The 24,148-nt window shown below is 44.7% G+C and overlaps 1 protein-coding gene across 1 annotated transcript in view; it reads right to left on the bottom strand.

Moving 5' to 3' along the window:
• ROR1 (receptor tyrosine kinase like orphan receptor 1) overlaps nt 1-24,148 on the bottom strand; it is a 170,059-nt gene that overhangs the window by 37,036 nt on the left and 108,875 nt on the right. The window contains exons 2-4 of the mRNA XM_062003502.1: nt 20,591-20,662; nt 8,300-8,587; nt 5,966-5,996 (exon numbers count right to left, since the gene is read on the bottom strand). Of these exons, the coding sequence (XP_061859486.1) occupies nt 5,966-5,996; nt 8,300-8,587; nt 20,591-20,662 (391 nt within the window). The remainder of the gene's footprint in view (nt 1-5,965; nt 5,997-8,299; nt 8,588-20,590; nt 20,663-24,148) is intronic.

Raw genomic sequence — 24,148 nt, 5'->3', positions numbered from 1 at the left:
CACTGCAGCTCTCGTGGCAGTTCTTGGATAGAGTGAAAAGATGCCTCCTCTCATTTCAGGGACTTGTGCTAAAGGATTTCTCCTGGAGCGAGTGACGTTCAGTTCAGGGCAAGCACAGGGCCATTGCTCCAGGTGGTGGAAACAATACAGAATGAAAAAAAGAGGACAATAATAATGGGAAATGTTGGGCACACAATCATTTTCCAGGCCAAAGTATCTTGTTATACTCAATTCTCTCATCTCCAGCCATCTGCTGTGCCCTGACCTCAGCCCTTTCTGATTTCAAGCTCTGTAGCAACTGGAGAGACCTGAGGTCAAGATACACACTTCTGCATCCTAAAAAAGACCAAACTTTGCCATGGATGATGGATAAAAAATGACTTTCAAAGTGATGGGAAACATGGGAACTTCAAAAGCAATGTTGAAGTCACAGTCTGTCAGGGCATTTGTAGAAGTGATGGCTACAGGGGTGCACCTCTGGGTGTGCACAGTATGTATACACACAGAGAAATCGGAAATGCACAAGTACACACTGACACATGAGTTAGCTGGCAGAATGTTCCTTTTGATTTCCTTCAAATCACTGAGTCAATTTGAGTTTTCATTCCCACATGCCATGGGAAATAAAAGAAAAGGGGCAGGAGGAGGCTAAGCTAACTGCTGGAGGATTTCACATCAAGAGCCAGCAGGACTTATCTGCCAGAAGGCACCCCCGACCCACACTCCTGCCTGTGTGAAGCTGCCCTTGACACCATCCAGTGTATGGAAACTATTGCAGTGCCTGGGTTCCTGAGTACACGTGAGGCCCATGGCACTGCAGCCTTCACACCCTGCCCACAGCTCAGAGCGCTGCCTGCAGCTGGCACAGCGTCTGTAACACCTTCCAGTGCAAGGAAACAGCAAAGAATCATTTCTTTATAAAGCAGAAGCATGGGCTGGGGGGTGGCTTGTTTTGGGGGGGTGTTTTTTTTGAACAAAAGAAGCTTCTCCAGGCTATGTCAGAGCCAGAGAGCACCAGAGCATGTTAATGGAATGTAAGTCCGTGGCCTCACAGATAAGGGCTTTAAAGCTGACCTTTGCCAAGCACAAGAGAGTTAAAGGAAGGACATTCAGGTCAACCAATGCTTTTCACTATAGCAATATCATAGAATCATAGAATGGCAGGGTTGGAAGAGATCATCCAGTCCAATCCCCCTGCAGAAGCAGGGTCACCTAGATCAGGTCACACAGGAACATGTCCAGGTGGGTCTTGAAGACCTCCAAGGAAGGAGCCTCCACAACCCCTCTGGGCAGCCTGTGCCAGGGCTCCCTCACTGAAACACTCAAACAGTTTCTTCTCATGTTTAAATGGAACTTTTTGTGTTCCAGCTTCACCCCTTGTCCTGTTGCTGGCTACTATAGAAAAAAGGGATGTCCCAACCTCCTGACACCCACCCTTTAGATATTTGTGATACAATACATATAATATATATATCTCATATATATTTGTGATACAATATATAATGAGATCCCCCCTCAGTCTCCTCTTCTCCAGACTAAACAGCCCCAGTTCCCGCAGCCTTTCCTCATATGAAAGATGCTCCATCCCCTGATCATCTTGGTGGCCCTGTGCTGGCCTCTCTCCAGCAGTTCCCTGTCCCTCTTGAGCTGAGGAGCCCAGAACTGGACACAGGACTCCAGATGAGGCCTCACCAGGGCAGAGTAGAGGGGGAGAAGAACCTCCCTTGACCTGCTGCCCCCACTCTTCTTGATGCCCCCAGGCTGGCATTGGCTTCTTGCCCACGAGGGCACGTTGCTGGCTCATACTTAGTTTATTATCAACCAGCACTCCCAGGTCTCTCTCTGCAGAGCTGCTCTCCAGCAGGTCACCCCCAGCCTGTCCTGATACAGGGGGTTGTTCTTCCCAGCTGCAGGACTCTGCCCTTGTCCTTGTTGAACCTCATGAGATTCCTCTCTGCCCAACTCTCAATATCTTGTGTTCTTGACTTCCTTATGGGCTATGACAGTGTGTTTCTGCTGCATTTGTTTTTCATTCACTTCAGACACTTCCACAGCAGTCATCCACTTCAACTTTTAAGCTACAGTTGGCCCACCTATTTTTCCTGCCATCACATCAGTGCAGAGCTCTGCATCTGCAAATCATGCAAACAAAAAGTGATGGATATTTTTAAATACATGCTCCCCAAATGAAATGCTCAAATGAACAGAACCTTCCACTCCCAGTGGATTGATAAAGACATGGCCACTGAACAAGGCTGCAACTTGCCATCAACTTGGTTTAACACCTTATCATAGGAGAAGAAATCTATGCAGATAAGGCACAAACATTAATCCAACCATGAGTTTTCATTTCCACAACATTCTTCAAAGTGCTTTTCACATTTACCCCTCATTTAACCACTAGAAAATAATATGGTACATCCCTGTGGTGATGTGAGTGTCCTTTTGCTCAGAGCAACACCAGCAATCAGTCTGGACAGCAAGGGAAGGGACACACAGGTTCCCATGAATGTGTTTTGGGGAACCAAAATCACCTGAACCCACAGCTAGTTTAGCCAAAACACCAGGAACAATGGCCATCAGGGAGATATTTCCTGACTCAGCTTCCAGGACTACTCCTGAAGGAAGGGTTTCCTCATAGAGCTCCCATGAGTCTAAAACGATGATGAGTTCAACCATGCAGCATATCCATCACTGTGGAACCTGGAAGCTCCAACTTCTCTTCCTATTGAAGAAATTTATAATCAAAATACCAGGAAAATTATGTTTTAATCTCTAAAATGACTCAAATTTGGTTTTCAGACAAGAAAATTTAGCAGAGCTGTACAAAATGCTCTGTTCCCCTGTGCTGAAGAGCATTGCTGTTTGCAGCCAGTAGCCCTTCAAATGCATTTCTGTGACTCTTGCCCATGTGTTGTGGGCTCCTTCTTACCACAGGCACTTCCACCAAAGTTTCATTCATTTCTTAGCTAGGGATTTGTTTGCCAACTTGTATGGGGGAAAAAGCTATGCATGAGCAGGCTATCCAACATTCAAGCCACTGTTTGCATAGAAAGAACAGCAAACAGCAACCTGCATTCCACAACATGCCAATCTATGCAATTTCACTTCACACAGCTGGATGTAACCCCACTGCTGCTATCCATAAGGCTCTTGCACTCATGCCTCTGGCAACAGATACAAATTAGGCTCAGAGATGATGTACAGTGACCTTTTGTTTTTCATTTTCACTCAGAATGAGTTCCAAGTTTATCATTTCTTTGTCATAAGCTCCTTCCTGATTCTCTCACTTCATGGATGAAATCTGGTCAGCTTCTAGAGGAATGCAAATGTAAAACGAAGATCCCTCTGCAGGTTTCATTGGATAAGTTTTTCTCCAATGTTTAGTATAATATGACCTCTTACTAGACAGAACCCACAACCTCCCAGGGAAATGAAGTGTGATCAAATATCTTTTTTAGTTACAAAACTGGGAGGCACATCTCTCACTAGACAGAGCCCTTAACCTCCCAAGGTAATGAAGTGTGATTAAATATCTTATTCAGCTACAAAATTATGAGGCACGATTATAAAGTCAATTATTAAAGAGGATGTCTCACTTTTTTCACCTTTTCACATTCTTTATGTTTGTACACCTGCACCTTTGTGTTGGCATACATGAATCTTTGTGTTGGTACATCTGCATCCTTGTGTTGGCATACATGAATCTTTGTGTTGGTACATCTGCATCCTTGTGTTGGTACACATGCATCCTTGTGTTGGTACACATGCATCCTTGTGTTGGTACACATGCATCCTTGTGTTTGTACACATGCATCCTTGTGTTGGTACACCTGCATCCTTGTGTTTGCACACATGCATCCTTGTGTTGGTACACATGCATCCTTGTGTTGGTACACCTGCATCCTTGTGTTTGCACACATGCATCCTTGTGTTTGTACACATGCATCCTTGTGTTGGTACACCTGCATCCTTGTGTTTGCACACATGCATCCTTGTGTTGGTACACATGCATCCTTGTGTTGGTACACATGCATCCTTGTGTTTGTACACATGCATCCTTGTGTTGGTACACCTGCATCCTTGTGTTGGTACACATGCATCCTTGTGTTGGCACACATGCATCCTTGTGTTGGTACACATGCATCCTTGTGTTGGTACACCTGAATCCTTGTGTTGGCACACATGCATCCTTGTGTTGGTACACATGCATCCTTGTGTTGGTACACCTGAATCCTTGTGTTTGTACACATGAAGACCAATGGGCAGCAAATGCTGAAAACAACATTAAAATCCTGGGTTAAGTCACTTCAAAGCCAACTGAAGAACTGATACAGTGCTAATAGAATACAGTGACTGTTTGTTCCCTGGATATATGGGCTTTCCAGACAGAACAAGACATGATCATTTAAGCTAGAAGATGGGTGTTTAGCTCAGGGAGAGTGTAATATTCCTAGTCTCCAAACAACCTTATTTTTAACTCATGGTCTGGATGATGCTGTGTAGGTATCACCTTAGAGCTCAGCCCGACACTCACTGAATTAAAGGGACCATTTGCTGTTATGTCTGAGTAAATGGGTGAGGCTTTTAGCTAATGAAGTTGCAGTCTTTTTACCTAATACCCTAAAACCCTGCCAGAATGAAAAATGGGGAAAAGGTTCCCAAATCTATTTTGTCTTTAAAAAGTGAAGTAATCCTGAGTGGCCTGGACAGTGAAATCCCAGCACAGCTCTCTGCTTCCCGTGCTCACATCGCTCTCCTGTGGGTTTCCAATGACCAAGGACATGTTGCTTAACCTGACAAATTTCAGAAAGCCCAAACTAGGTGGGAGCAGATACAAAATACACATCTCAACTCTTTGATTAAAGTCTCAAAAGGGCTCAAAAGAGCACAACAGCCTCCACTTCCCACAGCCTCCACTTCCCACAGCCGCGTGAAGCTCTCCTCCCCAGAACACTGCAATCACAAAACGGTGCCTACGTGCAAGCAAAGAGCTTCCCTTCCAAAGCAAAGCCAGTAACTTCATGTGATGTACCTTCAAAAGGGAAGACAAAACCACATTTTATGATGTTCCATTAGAGGGCATCCTAGCATGTCCTTTTGTGATCAGATGCTTCCCCTAATTTATATCCTCTGCAGAGTCAGAAACATGCACATCCCCATGCTTTGGCGTCCACTGTAATTGTATGAATAGTTCCACTTTATGCTTCCATAGGTACTGTTTCTCTTCTAATGGTGCAGCTTCCCTCACCAGGAGAGGTGGGTTACAGTATTGTTCCATGCATGCAAGATGTGAATAAGCTGGACACAGTATCACAACATTAATTTCCAGCTTCAGAATAGCTGAAGATCACACTTGAGAACAACTTGGGACTACAAAAGGTGAGCAAGCTTGATCACGCATGGTGGAACCAGAGGAGAGGATAAATGCACATTCTCAAAAGCTGACACGATGTGGCATCTGCTCAGACCTTGCAGCAGGAACCAAACCTGAGCTCCAGGATGCAGGGAGCTGTTGTGAAAACCTTTAACAGTTCAGTTTTAAGAGAGTTTACTAACACAGGTACAGATAGATACAGACACAGCTTACAAATGTCAGTTCCCTTACAAACAGAGAGAAGCCCCATGGTAGTAAAATCTATTTACAGTGATAAATATTTTCTGGATTGGGCCATGACATGTACAAAGATCAGTTTCTACTCATACCTGTAGGTACACTGAAATCAATTCCAAGATCTAAAGGTAGTAATATTGGAAATTAAGAAGTCTGGGGTAAGAAATAGGAGTTGACATGATAACATGAAAATATGTCTACGAGACAGATAATTCAGTTATAATAAATTACTGTAGTATCTGACTTAAAGTGGAAGGTAAAAGAGCTCCTGTCACACAGGATGAAAAATGAACCCCTGACTGCTGAAATGCAAGATTAATGAATCAACATAACAGACATGAAACAACTTACGATGATCCTGGACTTGCTGTTGGCGGGGGACCTGGAAAAGTGACAGAAGAAAAACAGCGTGGTGAGTTACGGTGAGGTAGCAAGCAGGAAGCTTTTGAAAACCTTTTAAAAGATAAAACGAGCAGTCTGTCATGTTGGATGTGGTTTATGGAGTTTAACAGACAAGTTGCAGTTCCTCAGCACTAAAGACACGACTGTACCCTGCAGCAGTTACTGCAGATGAAGACAATGCACAGGTGAGGCGACTCGTCCTGCCTTTTCTACTGAGTCTTGGGCCATCACTGAAAAGGTTACATTAAACCACAGGAGGCTTGTTGTAACTATAACTGGGAGAAAACACCATCATTTCCTCCTATCAGTCTTTATTATTTAGCAGGGAATTCACCCCAGGCTTGATTCAGATGGGCTCTGAGCAGGCTTTGGAGGAGAGGGTCTTGCTACTGCCCTTGGTGCTGCTGTTCTGGCAGGTGCATGTTCACTGGCACAGCACAGACTCGAGAGCTGGCTGCAGCACATTTCAGAGAAGTTCATACTAATGAGTTATTTGCTCTAGAAACCAAACTGTGAGATTAAATATTGTTGCAGTCAGAAAAAGGCTCCCTTTTCTACAGCAGCATCTACACAAACACAGCTCTCCAGATAAAACTCTCCTGCATTTCAGACACAAGCTACAAGATATCTGCCCTATGAAAACATCTAATGATTGATTTCTTACTGCAACTTTCAAAGTGTGGCAGATTTATGTAAAGATGCTATGAAGCTCATCACATGGATCAGTCATTGTGTGTTATTTGCCCAGTTCCTAAGAGGATTAGCTAGGACTCTGCAAATATCTTCATCTCAGTGAGTTATTTCCCTCTGAAGGCGGAGGTGAAGGAAAAGACACACAAAACCTGTTTCTTGTTTGGAATCTTCTCAGTCATAAAATCAGCTTTAAAGGCAATTATCTCAATATGAACCTCGAAGAAACAGTGCTTATTTCACCTGACAGATATGTATTTGCATCACTAACACGTCTCTAATATACATTACAAGATGATATTTCTCACTTGCTCAAGACAAAGGAGGACACTCAGACCCTTCAGAATAAAATGCTTTTTCTCCTCTGGTCTGAATCCATTCAAGCAGCACATTCATGAGCACTATCAATCAGTGATCCCTGTGCTTCAGCCTTCCTTCCTGTAGGCTTTTCTGTAGCAAAAGCCACTGCTCTTACAGCTGACAACAGGGGCACCTCAGCCGAGCAATGTGCAAATGGGCAGAGAGGATAAGCTGCCATCCCAGAGATGCTCCCAGGAACTGGCTGGATCAGGCCAGCTGATTACACCACAGCAGCGTGTTCATTTTCAGAGGATAAACACGCCCTTCTCTTAAGGTGTTTTACTCAGTGACAATTTGAACAATCACAGAATCATTATGGTTGGAAAAGACTGTTTAGTCTAGAAAAGAGGAGACTGAGGGGGGATCTTATTAACATTTACAAATATCTAAATGGTGGGTGTCAGGAGGTTGGGACATCCCTTTCTTCTGTAGTAGCCAGCAACAGGACAAGGGCTGATGAGATCAAGCTGGAACACAAAAAGTGTTGCTGCCCAGAGGGACTGTGGAGGCTCCTTCCTTGGAGGTCTTCAAGATCCGCCTGGACACGTTCCTGTGTGACCTGATCTTGGTGAACCTGCTTCTGCAGGGGGGTTGGGCTGGATGATCTCTAAAGGTCCCTTCTAACCCTACCATTCTGTGATTCTAAGTCCAACCACTAACCTCACATTGCCAAGGCCATCACTAAATTAACTATGCCACTGAACATCTCATCTATCTATCTTTTAAGTATCTCCATCCCCCATCTCCCTGGGCAGCCTCTTCCAATGCTTAAAAACCCTCTTGGTAAGAAAAGTCTTACTAATGTCCATTGTAAACCTCCCCTGGCACAACTTGAGCCCATCTCCCCATGTCCTGTCATTCATTAGTGGTTAGAGCAGATGAGGGTTGTGGAGTCTCCTTCCTTGGAGGTCTTCAAGATCCACCTGGACATGTTCCTGTGTGACCTGATCTTGGTGAACCTGCTTCTGCAGGGGGGTTGGACTGGTTGATCTCTAAAGGTCCCTTCTAACCCCTACCATTCTGTGATTCTATGATCCCTACCTCACTCCAACCTCCTGTCAGGGACTTGCAGAGAGTGCTCATGTCTCCTCTCAGCCTCCTCTTCTCCTGGCTGAACATCCCCAGCTCCCTCAGCCACTCCCCACCACACTTGTGCACCAGCCCCCTTTCCCCAGCTTCACTACCCTGCTTCGACCACGCTCCAACCCTTTGTTGTGAAAGGTGCAAACTCACCAAACTTCACAAAGAGCACGCCAGTGGTAGAGACGGTCTTTCTGCCATTGGTGGCGACGCACTGGAAGTAGCCGGTGTCGGTGGTGTCCAGGTTCCGTATGCGCAGGCGGGAGCCGTAGCTCGTGGCACGGAAGGAGATCCTGCGGGGCTCCTGGACAACCGGCGCGTCGTTCTTCAGCCACCGCACCGTGGGAGGAGGGTTGCCAGAGACCTTACAGTGCAGCTCTGCCGTCTGCCCCAGCGTGGTGGTGATGTTATTCATAGGCTCGTCAAGAGTCAAGAAGTAGTCTGTTATGGGGGGAAAGAAGAAGAGCAAAAAGAAAGGGGTGAATAAAGAACTGCAGCTCAGGAAATGTTGGTTTAAAGAAAGCTGGTGTGCTTGTTGAAATGAGGAAAGTGGCTATTGGGTCTAGCAGCACATGGTAATACTCACTAATTGATGTGTCAGAGCAGGCAATAGGTCCCACACTGTTTTGCACAGGAATAAAAGGAAGGAGCTTTAGAGTTTCCATTGCACTACAGTAATCCTGTCTTTCTTGGAAACTTCTCTCCCTCCATACACTCCTCTCTGCTTCCTCATCATCATCCTACTTATCTTCACCCAACACAGAAAAAGGAGCTCACACAGCTTCAATTCTTCCCTTTACATTGTTTACTTTAGCTAACCAATAAACATGAAAAACATGCATCAGAAATCTGGCTGCTTATTTTGATGCCTATGCCCATGCAGATCTCCCCCTGCCCATGCAGATGTCCCCCTGCCCGTGTTAGGACCCACACAAGAGAGGAACATGCGAGGTGAATCGCTCAGAAGTGAAGGTCTCTGAGGCGTTCTGCAGTGATTTGCAGAGCACCGTGGAGCGTTACGCTGTTAATGACTTTGTAAGCACTAATTGCATAGATGAGGAAGCAGGAGCACGTCTAGGAGTTTGAGACTTTTTGCTCACTCGGTATTTCCCTTGTGAGGAGTCTTAAATTCTATCTGAAATCTGGAATGGGTCCCATGATAGGGGCAGGCAGAGAAGATCAGTCAATTCTTTTGTTCAGATCCAGAATGTTACATCAAAATTCAGCAAATCCATCTCTTCTAATCCATTAGTGAGCACTGCCGTCCCCTGTCAAGTGCTATTCCATTCTGCATCGCTCAGGAAGAGGACTACTTCTACTTAACTGTATTCAACATTTAATTAAATCCTTTAAAGGCAGAGAGTGAGATGGATGGGGGACAGGGAATGGGACACACAGGCTTTCATCTCCGTGTCACAGGTTCAAACCTAACGGTGGTCATTAGTAGCCCAAACCCATTATCATCTGCTGGCTATCTCAGCAGGGTGGCCAAGGAATGAGAAATCCAGAGGTTGTACTCTGCTCCTGCACTCTCAGAGCCAACCCAGGAGGTCAAGAAAAGCCTGCCTGTAAGTACACTTGTGCTGTGCTGCTTAGGCTCCACAGTTCTCGGGTACAGCTACTGTCAACTCCAGCAATACACTTGCCTAAATGCATGAAGACAAATCTCCAGCACATGTCAAACCTGCTTAGCCAACTAATATGCCTAACTACTCCACTTCCCTAATTATTTATTTTAATCATGTTACTAGCCACTCCCTTCATTATGCTTTGTGTGTATCAATCTCTCTTTCCTTTGTATTCAATCTGTTTAGCACACAAGCTCTTACCTTGTATTTGCATGGCACTTTACACAAGGAGCCCCAGCTCTCATTTGGTGCTGAGGAGTTGTTAAGATCAATGGTTAGAACAAAGGCACTGCCCACACCTATTTCTTTCCCTGATCAAACAGCCTTTTAACGTGCAGGTAGGAACCTGTGCAAAACACTACTGTTACCTACGCTGCCCTGGATCTAATTAGTTAGGAAAGCTGTGTACAGGGTAAAAAAAGGGCAGAGATCCCAGTCCTTGGTGAGGACAGACAACAAGGGCTGATGTCTTTTGCCAGGAGTGTCAGATGGGCCTTCCAGCTCTCCAGAATCATTTGTGCATGCCTCGTTGCAAGAGTGGAAACGTTTCTGAGCCGCTACCTTTAACAGCCTCGCTGGGCAGCAGAATCTAAGTCAGCTCACGTGTTCTTGGGGTCTCTCCACAATCTGGATTTAATAACATTACAGTAATGGCATGGAGCTGGATAACCACATCTAATTATCCAATGTAACATTTGTGTACCACAGCCATTCATCTAATTCCTGATAACATTTCAAAGGCTGGCTCGGGCATCTAAAGTGTAACACAGAGAATAGAATGGCCTCAGTCCTGTGATGGCCTTGCTGACAAACACCACGGTAAATATAGTATTTTAATGGTTATATCATACACAGGAAAGGCAAATAGAGGAATAAGTATGTAGAGAAGCTTTCCAAAGGCTGGAGAAGGATTTTAAAGCACCAGTAGCAACAGTAAGTCAGTGCAGAAGTGTGCAAGAGCTACGGTGCAACTTGTCTAAGGGTACAAAGAGAAACAGCCTCTCAGCACCTGGAGCTTCTGACTCCTCTAAGTGTTCTCCACCTTCCTCCATGAACTACAGAAACAACAAATGTATCTGCTACACTCAAATCATCTTAGGCATCAAACCTAGAAATCTTTCATCCATATCAGAAATCAGATCAAGCAGATCACCTGAGAGGGAACTGAAGCAGGGCGGCTTCCAAGCACGTTGGAAGCTTCGTCAGGAGACGTTTCTCACCCTTCTCACATTTCTCACAGCAGTTCTGCAACTGAAACTGTGCTTGGAAAAACCTTGGGCATACAAAACCCTGGGGTGGGCCCTCTGCTTGCTTGCATGGTGAAGACACCGTGTCATGTGGTCTCTGGCTCAGAGCACGTCGTGTCTTACCAGATCTCATTTGCCAGCCTCCCTGCCATCAAGGAGCTCCCCAGACACCCAGAGCTGACTCCCTCTGACCTAAAGGGTAATTTCTTAGAAACATGATGGTTCTTCTGTACAAAGTAATTGCTGTGATTTGGAGAATTAATCAGCCTAGTGGCACTGGCCACTGGAAAGTCTGAGTTTTAATCCTGGCTCTGAGTAGCCTTGGGTGAATCACTTCAGTTGTGATTTTTAGGAGAGCCAAAGGGAAGGAGACACCCAAAGCCAATCAAAGCTCACATGGGATTTGTGCAACTAAGTCCTTTTAAAAACAGCCTTAAAGCTTTTGGCTCAGTCTCTCCAGCTATAAAGTGAGGATAATAATCCCTCTTACATCATGGGGAGGCTGTTATGTACATTAATGAGATAATGCTCGTAAAGCACTTTGAAGGTGAAAAGTGCTACGCTGGGATAAGCGCTGCGATTGTATTTTAAGTTCAATCTCAGGGACACACCAAAAGCTGGTCTATATTTTAAGAGCAGTAGTCTATACGAACCCTTTTTGGAAACATTTGAACTTCCAGGAGTAAGAGCCTGAAAAAGTGCTAAATACAATTTGGCTCATCTATAATTTAATAACAGTCAAACTGATTTTTTTTTTCTCCTCTTAATTTGTATAAACAATTTACTGCTGTGCCTAGACCCTGAATGCCAAGTTTCAGTCCACAGAGGGGTTGGGTGGGTTTTTTTTTTTGGCTTTAATGGCTGAGTTATAAACCCTTGAAAAATGCTGACAGCCCCTTTACTATAGCAGCACTAGTGGGTGCCCTATAATGAACTTTTAAATGACTTGCGATAATATCTGGAAAGCCAAGCCTGAAATATATTTTCTGGGTTTGAGCCGTTGCCAATGCAAACACAACACATCATAAGTCATCTCCATGATTCTGAGCACATAAATTGGAGACACTGCATATAAAATCCAAATATTAGGTATCCTTCATGGCCAAACTTTTTTTCCCTGCTGGGTTGATGTTACAGAACGGCAACAGCTGTGCAAGGACCTTGCGTGTCTCCAAAGAAAAGTGTGTGTGTGTGTGTGTGTGTGTGTGTGTGTATGTGAGTGTGTGTGTGTTTCCACAGCTCTGTCTTGACATTGTTAAATAGGAGCCTGCCAGGTCATAATAAATTCCAAAGTATTCTACTACTTTTAAGTGGAACCCAGGTGGCTTTCAAAATAAAAGCTCGTCCTCTCTGGCCAAGGAATGTTAATCTCCTCTGTGACCACATGGTTACTCTATCTTAAATTACCAAAGACACATCTTAGAGCAGTAACACCCCTCGTTGCTTAGAGGAGGGTTTTGCTGGCCACAGTGAGATCTTTTTCCCCAAGCACTGCTTGTGCTATACATTTCTGATTTCACTAGGTGTTTAAAGCATGAGAGGGATGCAGGATCAGACCTTTAAATGTTCGTTTCAGGAGCAGAATTGTTGCTTTGTTTACGCTTTTCTGCTGCCCTTCTGATCTTTCAGGATATTCAAAGAAATGCTGAAACTGAAGTGTCCATTTGAGCTGTTACAAGCCTGAGAACAGCTTTAATCCAGGTGCAACAGAGAGGCCGGTGTACCAAGTTACTCCCCATTACAGACATGTAACAACACACGTCTCTGGAACTGAACATCTCAAGCAAACCTACAGCTGTGGAGACACCGTTTCCAGCTGCTGGACTGGAGAATAAATCTAACTATGGATTTGAAAACTCAAATCTGCATTGCAGCATGTAAAGCAACCACCTGACCTAGCTGGAGGAAGGCAGTTAGGACAGGAGTCTTACAGCCTGCTTATTGCATTCAACTCTTTGCATCAAAGGGTTGAGCAGCTTGCTGGTTCTTTGTCATGGCACACATTGGCAAGAGGAGAGGTGAAAAGTGTTTGCAAGACAGATATGTTTAGTGATGAGTATCTTAAAGAGTTGTTAACCTTTGTCTAAAAGGAAAGAGCCTGTTAAACACTTCAGGGGGTCTGACTCAGTCCTCTGATTTAACAGACTAGTCTGGGAAGAAGCATTTCCACTCGTTCAGAGCTTCGGATTATCCACGTTAGTGCACGCTGATGCTACACTCAGACACAGCCCATATTCACATGTATTGGCTCAGACTGTTGGAAATATTCTATGTGGAATCGTTCTCTTTGAAGAAAGTCAACAACGTGGAGCCCACCCAGCCTGAAGACACTGGAGGGGCTTGCTGCTTGTTCCATATGTTCAATCGACTTGAGTTCTGAGCTAAAGGAACCACCAAGATTTCTGACTGAAGTGTGGCCATAGACAGAGCTCATACTTCTGAGCTGGAAAAAGGATTAACCATTGATTGTTGATTTGCCCATAACTCACAAATGAAGACAGCTCCTGGCAGGTCAGATCTGTGGGTCTGATCAACAACCCCTTGTTATTAAAAGGTGCAAACGGAACACTCCCGTCTGGAATCTCATTTGTTTTAAATGAATAAAAGCAGAGGAATGACAGCGGGAGGAAAGGGATGCTATACTCAAGCCATGATTTGCAACCCATGTGAAGAGTATAAAAGCTAAAGAAATCCAGACAATCATGTGGAAATATGTCAGCTGTCTTGGGACTAAAGGAAATACTCTCCTGCCTTTCCTTGCCTAGTGTATTTTCAGATGAGTTTCCTCAGTGATGATGGGTATGTGCAAGACTCCACTCGGGACGCAGGCTGCAGCTGTGTGCTGGGCTTTCTCTTCCCAGACACTGCCCAGAGGATAATTTAGCAACCTGAAACAAGCTGACCACTGTCCCTGGGCTTTATGGCTGTTCAGATATCCACTTATGACATTCACTGTGCTTGGGATTCTCAGAATTAATTGCTACTTTCTGATAACTGGCAGTTTAAAGATTGGCCTGGGCCGGAGGGGAGGGATGGCTCGTGGAGGGAAACCAGAGCAGGCTTCCCAAAAGTAATCTGGGGCTCAGCACCTGAATCCCATTGCTTTTAGATACTCACTGCCCTTCATGCCAATGTGAATTCTTAATATGCATTTGAGAGTTCACATCTGCTTCTCCTTTTATGAGTCAAGTTTCAGGTTTAAGGACAGATGCCTCGGTGATAGCTTTGACGCTATAATCTGGCAAGGGGAAATGAAGGTTTTCTTTACTCAGGAACCAGTTTTATAGCACAAGTAGGAAGCCTCTAAACTTTATCACACACACACACACACACACAAAAGTGGTTTGGAATAGGTAAACAAATGTCCACATCCAGCTATAAACCCAACTACTGAAAACCATCAAGGGATTTTGTTGTCACTTTAGAAGCTGCTCCACAGTCAAGAGCCACGTACAAAAATGCAAGCTATTAAAGGAGGGGTGTACAGAAAGGTATGTGCCTTAAGATTGATGCTGCAGAGTCAAAGAAAAGCTGTTATTTTTGACATTTTGACATAGCATCACTTTAGGATCTGGTTCTTATTAGCCCTTTCTGTGCCTTTTAAAGGTCTATTATTTTTTTTTTCCAACCAAAAATGTCAGGAAATTTGGAACAGAAACTTACAATAAAACACGTCCCTTGACCCTCTGATCTATCAATCTTTCAAATAAACAAAGATAGCTCGATGAGTCAGGAAAAGGTTACTATATATAGTTACCTTATGGATAATGGTCAGATATTCGCTGCACACACTGAGGCTGTATCAAAGAATCTACAGTAAAAGCAGCGTTTTGTGCCAGATTTTTTTGCCACGAACGCCCGACGTAACTCAGGGTGGTTTCCTTTTCAGGTTGTGTTCTGTGACCTTCAGATTTCACACCCTGTATTATTTATAAATGAGACATTCAAGAAACACAAATTCTCAAATAAAACCCTGCGCTCTGTCAGTGGAAAAGCAAACAAAAGGAGCTAATGTACTGTGGCTAAAAAAATGTTCAAACAAAGTAGCGGTAATTTACTGCCTCGCTACTAACGGGACCCCACAAATAGAATCCGAACCCTGAGCCCCATCAGGGGAGCTTGATTTACCAAATATCCCCCAGATAATAAAAGGAAAATAAAAAGGTAAATTGTGCATGAATGTGAAAGCTGTAATTCTTCCCCTTTCACCACACGTATCAAATTCACATCCAGAGATTTCAAAAGCAAATCTGGAAATCTCTAAAGAACTGGGGCTAAAGGCAGGAGCCCTCCATCCACCTGGTGTTCTCCACGTTTGGTTTTGTTTATGTTTTCTAACATGTAGTTTGCCTAAGAGTCAAATTCTCCCTGGGACATCACATTTCCCTATAAGAACTCAGAGCCAGGTCATATCCCTGCATGGAAAGACTTTCCAAGGAGGCAGCTTTAGCCTGGATCTGTCAGTAAGGATGGTGAAGTTTGATTCTCCCTCCTAGGGAAGCCCCTAGACCCAAAGGCTATATCAGTACTGTGCAATGTCCTGCAGCCCCTTCTGCTCTCACGCTGCAGCTGCTGTGCAACCCAGCCTGCCAGGGGATGCTCTGCCCACACAAGGTCCTCAAGAAGTTAATGACACAGAGTCCCATGCACGGGGTAGTGGAGAAAATACTGCAGCTCCTTCATGCCCTGTTTTGGCCTTCCTCAGTTACCCTCTCCTCTGGATCCCCAGACCATCCCAGGGGAGGGGATGCCTGCTATGAATGATCACTGTACTGCTGCGCCTTTGAGTACTTAAGGGTAAATCCCAGCTTAACCATAAACCACTGAGTGATTTGGGGTGCATTTGTAACATCCTGCCCCTTGCTGCCAAACTCTCCAGGGAAGGTTGCTCTCTGGAGCACCACGAGACTGCTCAGTGCTGCCACAGCAGTGACCAGAAGGTCTGTGTCACACACACACACAGAGGCTGTGAGTGCTGGGAACCTCAAAGCCCACGCTTGGGATCAGGGATGTCTGGAAATGAAAACCATTCTCAAGCCCTGACTCATTCTAATGTTTTATACTTGCTTGCCAAAGCAGATAAGCCATGAAAAGGGAAAAGAAGATGGGCAGTATCTGCAAAAACTCACACTAATAGGATTTCTTTAGAAACTGAAGGACTAAGTGAAGAGCCCCTGGGAGGATGGCGTACTGGTATTGCACATGCTGTACTCCAGCACTGGTATCAGCTCTGGCTCAGCACATCAGGACACATCCCTGTGCATGGTCAGGAAGCTGCCATGATGAAATGAGCTCCTGCAGAGGCTGCAGGTGGGCATGGGGAGGGCTGGGAGGATTTGATCAGGGGAAGCCAAATCAAGGGTGTCATTTTCTTATCAGTCTCATAGAGAACTCTGCTTCAATGAACGTCCACTGAAGTTAAATCCTACTCGCAGCTGAAGGAAAATGGTGTTTCAAAGGTGGTTCTTGCTTGGCAAAGACTCTAGTATTATCTTTGCCTAAGGATGAAGAGTTTCCAGACAATCCCTCTACTGTACAAGACATAAATAGGGTCTCATTGGGATTTAGGCCTATCTGTTCCTTTGTAAATAAATTGATATCTGACAGAGGGAGAAGTCTACCCTTCCACAATCTTCATTTTCTGTAGAGGAGAAGCAGCTGAATGATGAGCTCTTGTCTTCTTAAAAACAGGAACAAGGAAAAGAGCTCATGGTAAATCAGAAGCTGTCTCAAAGAGCTGGAGCAGGAGCTTGTCCTCTGGTCTGAAGGGAGAGAGGGGAGGCAATGGCATAGGCAAGGAGAAATGAGAAACCAGAACGCCTTAAACAATAGGAAAGAAAAAATAGGCCCCAAAAAAGTGCCTGGGGTTTCATGCATTGCTCCCTTGCTCACTGCTGTGTCCCAAAAAAGAGCTGCATTAAAGAACAGACCTTAACAGTGGCACCAGGGCAGAGCATCTTTGTGAACTCCACTACTCACACTTTCGTCTGGCCTTCTTGTTTTGCCTCTTGTTTTGACATCACCTATTGCCATAGCCTGTGCCAAACAATGTCTCGATAAAGAAATTGCTTTCAGCTGCCAAGAGCAAATGGCTGAGCCATGGTGAGTGTCAGGAGAGGTTACAAAGCACAGTGCACACTTGGAGGGGACCCCATGAAGCAACAAGCTACGGTCCCCACCTACTCTGCTGGGCAGCAACAGGCTCCCCCAGCCCCAGGGAAACCTCAGACTGGGGCTGAAAGACTTTACATCCTGCCACCAACCTCCTGAGATGGGCCTTCTCCTACCACCATAGACCCCTTTTTTCCCCCCTGAAGTTCACTTACTTCTCCTCAGATGGATAAATATTGATTGGACCATATTTTCATGTCTCTTTTTCCCTCGTGGCATCCCCTCTGCACGCCACAATTTACCAGGTGGAAAGGAGAGAGAAAAGCTCGTAGCTAAACTTCCCCTGCTTTAAAAGTGATTATTTTTTATTTTTTATGCCCAGTTTGTTTGTTTTTTTAAGGTTTTGGTGAGAAACCACCTCCTCCCTCCCATCAATCGTTGCTTTCAACAGCTCTTCACGGGTGGCTGCTTCTCTTTTAAATTCATTTCCTGCTCAAAAGAATAAACAGGCAACTGTTTAATGCTGTCGATTTAGCTTATTTAATAGAAATTGAAACCTGAATGGGGCTCAGTTGTAAGATAATCACTGCAGAACTCACCCAGCTAAGGAAAGCACCATATTAAGTCATTATTGCAAAACGCAGAATATCGTTTAGCAAGATCACGAGCTGCCCGCTCCTTCCCCAGCGAGGGAGGCGTGTTTGGAGGAGGAAGAGATGCTCGTTTCCAAAAGGCAGCAGGTAGAGTTAGAGCCACTTAGAGCGACAGCCATTTCATTGGGAAATTTGGCTGGAAACCACTTTCATGTGGTGAACTTAATAGGCTTTAAAAGGAGTTTTACTGGGACGCCTGCGTGACCTCACGGCTGACTGCAGCAAAGACAAGTGGATGTTGATTCCTTGAGATGCTTGTTTGCAAAAGAAATGGAAGCTAAGTGCATGCCTAATTTTCTCCTCTGAGGTTTCAACTCACCGAGTCAGCATGTGCTGCAGCACAGCTGGCTTTATACGAGCCAGAGTATCAAAGACCTTTAGCAGAACCAGCAGCTCCCACATTAAAGCCCCTGCTTCTCTCTCAGACAAGACAAAACGTGTGTGTGCTCCTCTCTTTGCTCCTAGGCACGCTGGGAGAATCCACCCCTCTGACTAAGCTTTTTGGGCAGCAAACGCATTTTAATCACATATGTAAATCCGTGTTGAGCTGTGTAAGCTTACAGCAGTCTAAATGCTAATCAGCTCCAGCAAAGGGGCCGGTAATCCCCCAGGAATGCCGGGCTCTGCCTAACGAGTGGTAATTGCTGCATTCCAGGTGGATTAGAAGCGTGTCATTTCATTTTACCTGTTTCTGACAATCTAGCTGAGCAGCAGGTGCCACGGCAGTAACACAAGAAAAATGGTAATGGTTTCATTGCTAAGGTAGAGTGCTGGCACAGAAAGTGGATGCTTTGCTTTCAGCAATGACTCGACATCCAGGTTGGTGGCAATCACCCGAAGTTTTTATAGCTCTGGAGCTGCTGTTTTCTGACAGTGAGCACACTGGGAGCCAGGGTGGGAGATACAAACCCTAGCTGAGAACACTTTGAAGGAAGCAGACACCCAAGGAGGCAGGCAGTCCGTGCTGGCACCAGACACCTATCCCTGTTTCCCAGCTCTATCAACCAAACCAAGGCTTTGGGGAGTGCCCACCAGGGCCATGTGCCTGAAAAAAGGCAGCATTTGAACTAAAAGCTGAGAGACAGCTTAACCAAAATACAGGTTAAAAATCACCCTGGTCATAAGAAACTTGTCTATGCAAACCCTTCCCCTAGGAATAACAACAAAGAAGCCACTAGGGGCTATTTTTCAGTACAAATCAGACACAATTTAATGTAAATACACTTTATCTTTAATATCTTTTTTGTACCTTCCTCTTTACCTAGGTTTTGGTTGGAGGAACATAGCCTTCTCTGCAATATATAGCAACCTATGGGCGCTTTACCAACACTTGGGCTCACAGTGAGGAACAAAGAACATGACACCAATGATCATTTGCAAAACAGCTTCCACCACTTCAACAAGGTGTGGCCCTTTCTCCTCCTGTGATCACTGAGTGGGTCCTAGAGAAAAATCTGCTCTGTAGCTTAGTAAAGGGTATTTGTAGGAGGCCTGAAGTGAGACTGTCCGACTGCCTTCTCTCCAAGCTTTCCTGACTTCCCAGTGTTTGGCTTTGTGGCCTTAACTTAATAATTAAGTTAACAAGTTAGCTTAATTATCTTTTTACTTTTTGGCAAAAACAAATGAAGCTGCCAAAAAAATGAAGTAACATGCAGCTGTCCTGTTGGAGGGAACCACCACCCTCACTTCTGCACAGCTTCAGGATGTTCCTGGAGTACAGCCCAGGGCCTGCAGACCTGAAATGGGCAGCTGGGTGAGTCACTGCAGTGGGACAAGACATTCATTCAGTCAATGCCTTCTTTCAGCAATTTGCTGTGAATTGGGAACCCTCTGCTCAATGACTACATGCTTTTCTCCCCTTCCCATTAGCAAGCACAAGCCCTTTGACTTATGCCTTCTCCAATGTGTCCTGGATCACCAGAAAGTCCTACTCCTTCCCTGGTGGGAAGGCAGATGTGAAAGAGTTAAGCTTGCCTTCTAGTACTCAGAACTACATATTCTCTTCACATTTAAGCACAGAAAACATATTTCTGCATAAACATAAACCACGATGAACACATGTTCATAAAAAAAACATTAACACAATAGAAAAACGTTTGGAAAAACCATCTGTGGCAGAGCTCCACTATGGGAAATTTCAGCTAATGGCTGGCAAAGTTAGAAACAAATGAAGAGACTGGCTGACAAACTGCAGTTAGTGTGGCCAACAGCATCCTTCACTGCAAGCGTTACGTTAGAAGCCTTTCAAACACCAGACTGACTCAGGAGCTGCAGGCTGCTGCCTTGCAGTAAGGGCCAGAAGAAGCTAAGCAATTGGGCTTAAATAATTGCTGGTGCATAATTCACAAAATGAAAGGGAATGAGAAATAAATCTCTTTTAAAATATATATATATACCCTTCAGAGAGCTCCAAATCACTCGTAATCACCACCTGCAAATGCATTGTCCCCCTCTACGAATTTAAAGCCTCACAGTTTCATAATGAAACTGCCTGCCTGCCTGATGCTCCTTGATTTTGAGTTCCAATCCAAAGATCCATCAGACAAAATGTCAAGCAGTTCATAAACCAACAGAACTCAGAAATATTTTTACCACATGGACCATTTTCCTGGTACAAGAAACGAACACAGAGCTCCCCAGAAATCCCAGAGCCACGGGTCACTAATGGCAAATGATCACAGGGCAACCAAGGTTTATCTTAAATGCCCCCTCACTCCTTTCCTTGCTGACAGGGCCAAGTCTAGAATTGAGATTTTAAAATGTGATTTCACACCTTTCTGGGTTTTTTTTTTTCTATCTACTTACCTTTATCTAATTCACTTGAGATATTCCATGATGACGTTGGCAAGAAGTCAGCAACAACTGATGAATTTGCTCCTGGAAGGGAAAAATAGGAGAACAGAAAAAAAAGAGCTATTACTATATTGATTCTGTATCATCAGGAGAGTGAGACACATTTATAAAGTCCTGTCATAGTAATAAAATCATTTGAGGAACAGCAGCTATTAAAATGCACTCCATGCTCTGCGTTGGCAGGCTGAGACATATGGGTAGCAGAACTAACCAAGTGGAAAAAGGCAGAGGGCCAGTGCTGGAGTTTGTTTTGCAATGCTGTCACTGTGAGGCCTTGTGTTAATTAAGCAACCAATCTTTGAGATGTATTTGGCCCACCTTAAAATCTCTCCACAAGTTTTATGGAGGTAGAATGACTCTGCAGTGTTACAGCTGAGAGAAACACAAACGCTCTGAGGTTGCTGAACGTGTTATCTATTAACATTTACAAGCCATTTTAATCCTGCAAACCCATGTGCTCAAGAAGAGACACAGTTTATGCACTGAACTTAACAGGGCTACTTGTACAGAAAATCCTCCTAGAGCTCATGTAAACACAGGCTGGAAAGGCTGATCTGAATATCAGTAGCATTTTCTCATTGCTATGAGACTTTTTTTCCCTTACAAGAAAAGTTGAACAATGACTTTGCTTCTATTTTGACCTTTCTTTAACACACAAACAGTAAGTGGTACACAGGATGGTGTTAAGGGAACTGCCAGCAACCTTCCAGCCTCAGCTATAGGTCATGGCAAAACACCTCCCTGTATCTGAACATCAATGATTTCACCAAACACCTGTATGAGGGGCTCTGGTGTGTCACTGCTGCTGTAGCACTTGCCATATCCCAACAGGCTGTGGTGGCCAGGTGAAGGATCCACAAACCACTTTTGGCTGTGTAGATCCATCATCACACAGAGCCTGGGGATTACTGTTCCCCCAGAACAGCTGACCCATGTGCACTTCATGAGTCTTCTCAGGCAGCTGTTGACTGCTTCTGGAGCACAAATCCTCAGAGTCAGCCCCAGGGACAAACACACACGGAGAGGAGCTTCAGTGAGTGATGGTGGGAAGAGTGGGAAGAAGGGGTGTGCACACACATTACGTGGCACGGTGCACCTCCTAATTCCCTGTGTCCACCCAGTCCCAGGAAACCTGACCTCAAGAAGGAGAACGATGCCAGGCAGGAGTGCTACGGCACTGGAAGTGGGAGAGGAGACTGAATTTGCAATAAAACCAAGCAGTGCTCAATGTTTCAGCACCCAATCTCAGTGAGATGCTAAAAAGACTCACTACAAACTAATGCTCTGTGGCCCAATCCTGCACCACGTCTGGACCCCCTGTGCCGGGTGATTTCACTCAGTCCCACAGGTGCACAGTGGGGGCAGGCAGGGTGCTTGAGTATCAGTGGGATGCCACAAGAGAACAGGAGCATTTTTAAGTGCACTATTTTGACTTTGCCACTACCCCTTTAGCCTGTTCCCAGACAGCTTTTAACTACAAAGCAACATCCCTCATAGAGCTGTGGCAGCCCAATGCCACGCAGAGATGTTCTGCGTCTATTTGCCCAGTTAGCCAAGTATTCTGTTTCACTATAAAAACACCAGAAAATGGTAAACACAAAGTCACACTAATGCATGAAGCAGTTAAGTTCAGATACAGCCACTACACATTTATAAATATGGTCTTTCTTAAAAGACCACCTGGTAGCAGTGCTTATTTAAGACTCTGTCAAGTATTTCCAGTGTAAACACTGAATTTGAAGGCATTATAACTCACCTACAAACACAGCCCCTGGCCCGTGCAGATACCCACTGCTGGGGACAGATCCTGAGCCTGTGGAAAAGGACACTGCTCTCAAGCCAGCACTGACACCTGTTTACATAAGCTGAGATTCTGGCCCACTGTGTCCATCCCTCAGTGTCAGTGGCACCGGACTTTGGGACGTACGACCTCCTGTGCTTCCCCATGGCCGTTGCTCTTCCATCCCTCCTAACCAAAAAAAAGGGGCAGCTCTTGTAGGTTTGTGGTAAAAACCCTCAGAGATGAGGATCTGATGTGCCATCACTCTTCACATTCCCTGTTGAGACCAAGCAGGTTCATCTCTTAGGCACCACTCAAGCCCATGGGCAATAGGTTATGTCACCCAGCACTGCTCACACATTCAAGCTTTGCACTCAGCACATTTTCTGTAGGGAATACTACTTTTGTCCACCTGGAAATATTCTAGTACTAAGAGCTCACAAGCCATATTCTCCAAAAAGCTAACACACATTAACCAAGCTGAGGAAAAAGCACTGACAATACCGTGACCAAATACAGTGTTTTGTTATTTAAAACTCCAGTGTTCTTAAACAGGCTTTGAAAACATGGCCACAAACCTCGCAGAGCATCATCTGATCTACAGAAGAAACCACATCAGAAGATGAAACTTTCTTATTTATGAGATAGTTCTCCAAGCTGGTAATCCTGAATAAAAGCCCTGATTTAAGAGGAAAGCATTACTGTGCCCTCAGTTCCTTGATTGAAAGGATCACGCAGAGGAGCTACACAGCATGAGAATGTACCACTGATTCAAAGCTAATGCCAAAACCAAAAGCAGCCCAGAAGAGAAGTCCACGAGGCAACCATGGATTTAATTTCTAACTGCAATGACTTGGGATTGCTGTGCAGGAAAGTGAGAGTAGTGATACCTCTCCTTGGAAACGCTACGCTCAAACCTTCAGGCCAAATAGTGTGCTCTGTCAGAAGGTGAGCTCCCAGCCAGCCCAAAGAGACAGATGAGTCATGGATGGGAAAAGGATCAAATCTTCAGCTCAGAAAACTTGTTCCTCCCCTGTTCTTCCCTCTTGCTCCTGCCTGATCTGCCTCGCTCAGTAACTCTGTCTCCAGGAGGAACACGGGTTTAAAAAATGAGACTGAGAAGGAGTAAGATTTTTTGTACCTTTTGGGATCCACCATGTACCAGTGGGTCAAAGAGCTGGAGCACCAAGAAGGTCACACTGAATGCAAGATAGCTACAGCTATTCCACCCACAGAGCAGTGCTCAACATCATCCATCGCCCCACTCATCACTGGCTCATCCACTCCACTCAAACACCCAACCTTGAAACTCCCACTATAGTCAATCACTCTTTTCATCCTGTAAATCCCATATGCAGGATTTACACACAGCTACTTGCACTCCAGGCACTGGGTCAGGCTTGTATATTTGCTGTCACCATTGAATACAAAGAGAAAGAAAAGAACCTGCCTAACATTGCAACTGGATATCAAATCAGGAGCTTAAAAAACAGTCCTTAAATGTTAAAAAAGCCCTTCTGTGCCTCTCTAAATATTTGAAGATATGTTCTGAAAAAAGCAGTCAACCTGAGGAACAGCAGAAAGAATCATTGTCCTGTTAAGAATTCATTTGTAAATGAAATCATTCCAGATGAATGACAAACCTTAACACTGGAGAGATAAGTATCTGTTCAAATCTCTGTCACTATGAGGAAACTTTAGTCTGAAGTTGATGAGAAATCACAACAATC

Source organism: Colius striatus, chromosome 10 (assembly GCF_028858725.1).
Source record: "Colius striatus isolate bColStr4 chromosome 10, bColStr4.1.hap1, whole genome shotgun sequence".
Taxonomy (NCBI): Eukaryota; Metazoa; Chordata; class Aves; order Coliiformes; family Coliidae; genus Colius; species Colius striatus.
Note: the sequence above shows the minus strand (reverse complement) of the source record. Positions and strands in the feature narration are given on the sequence as shown.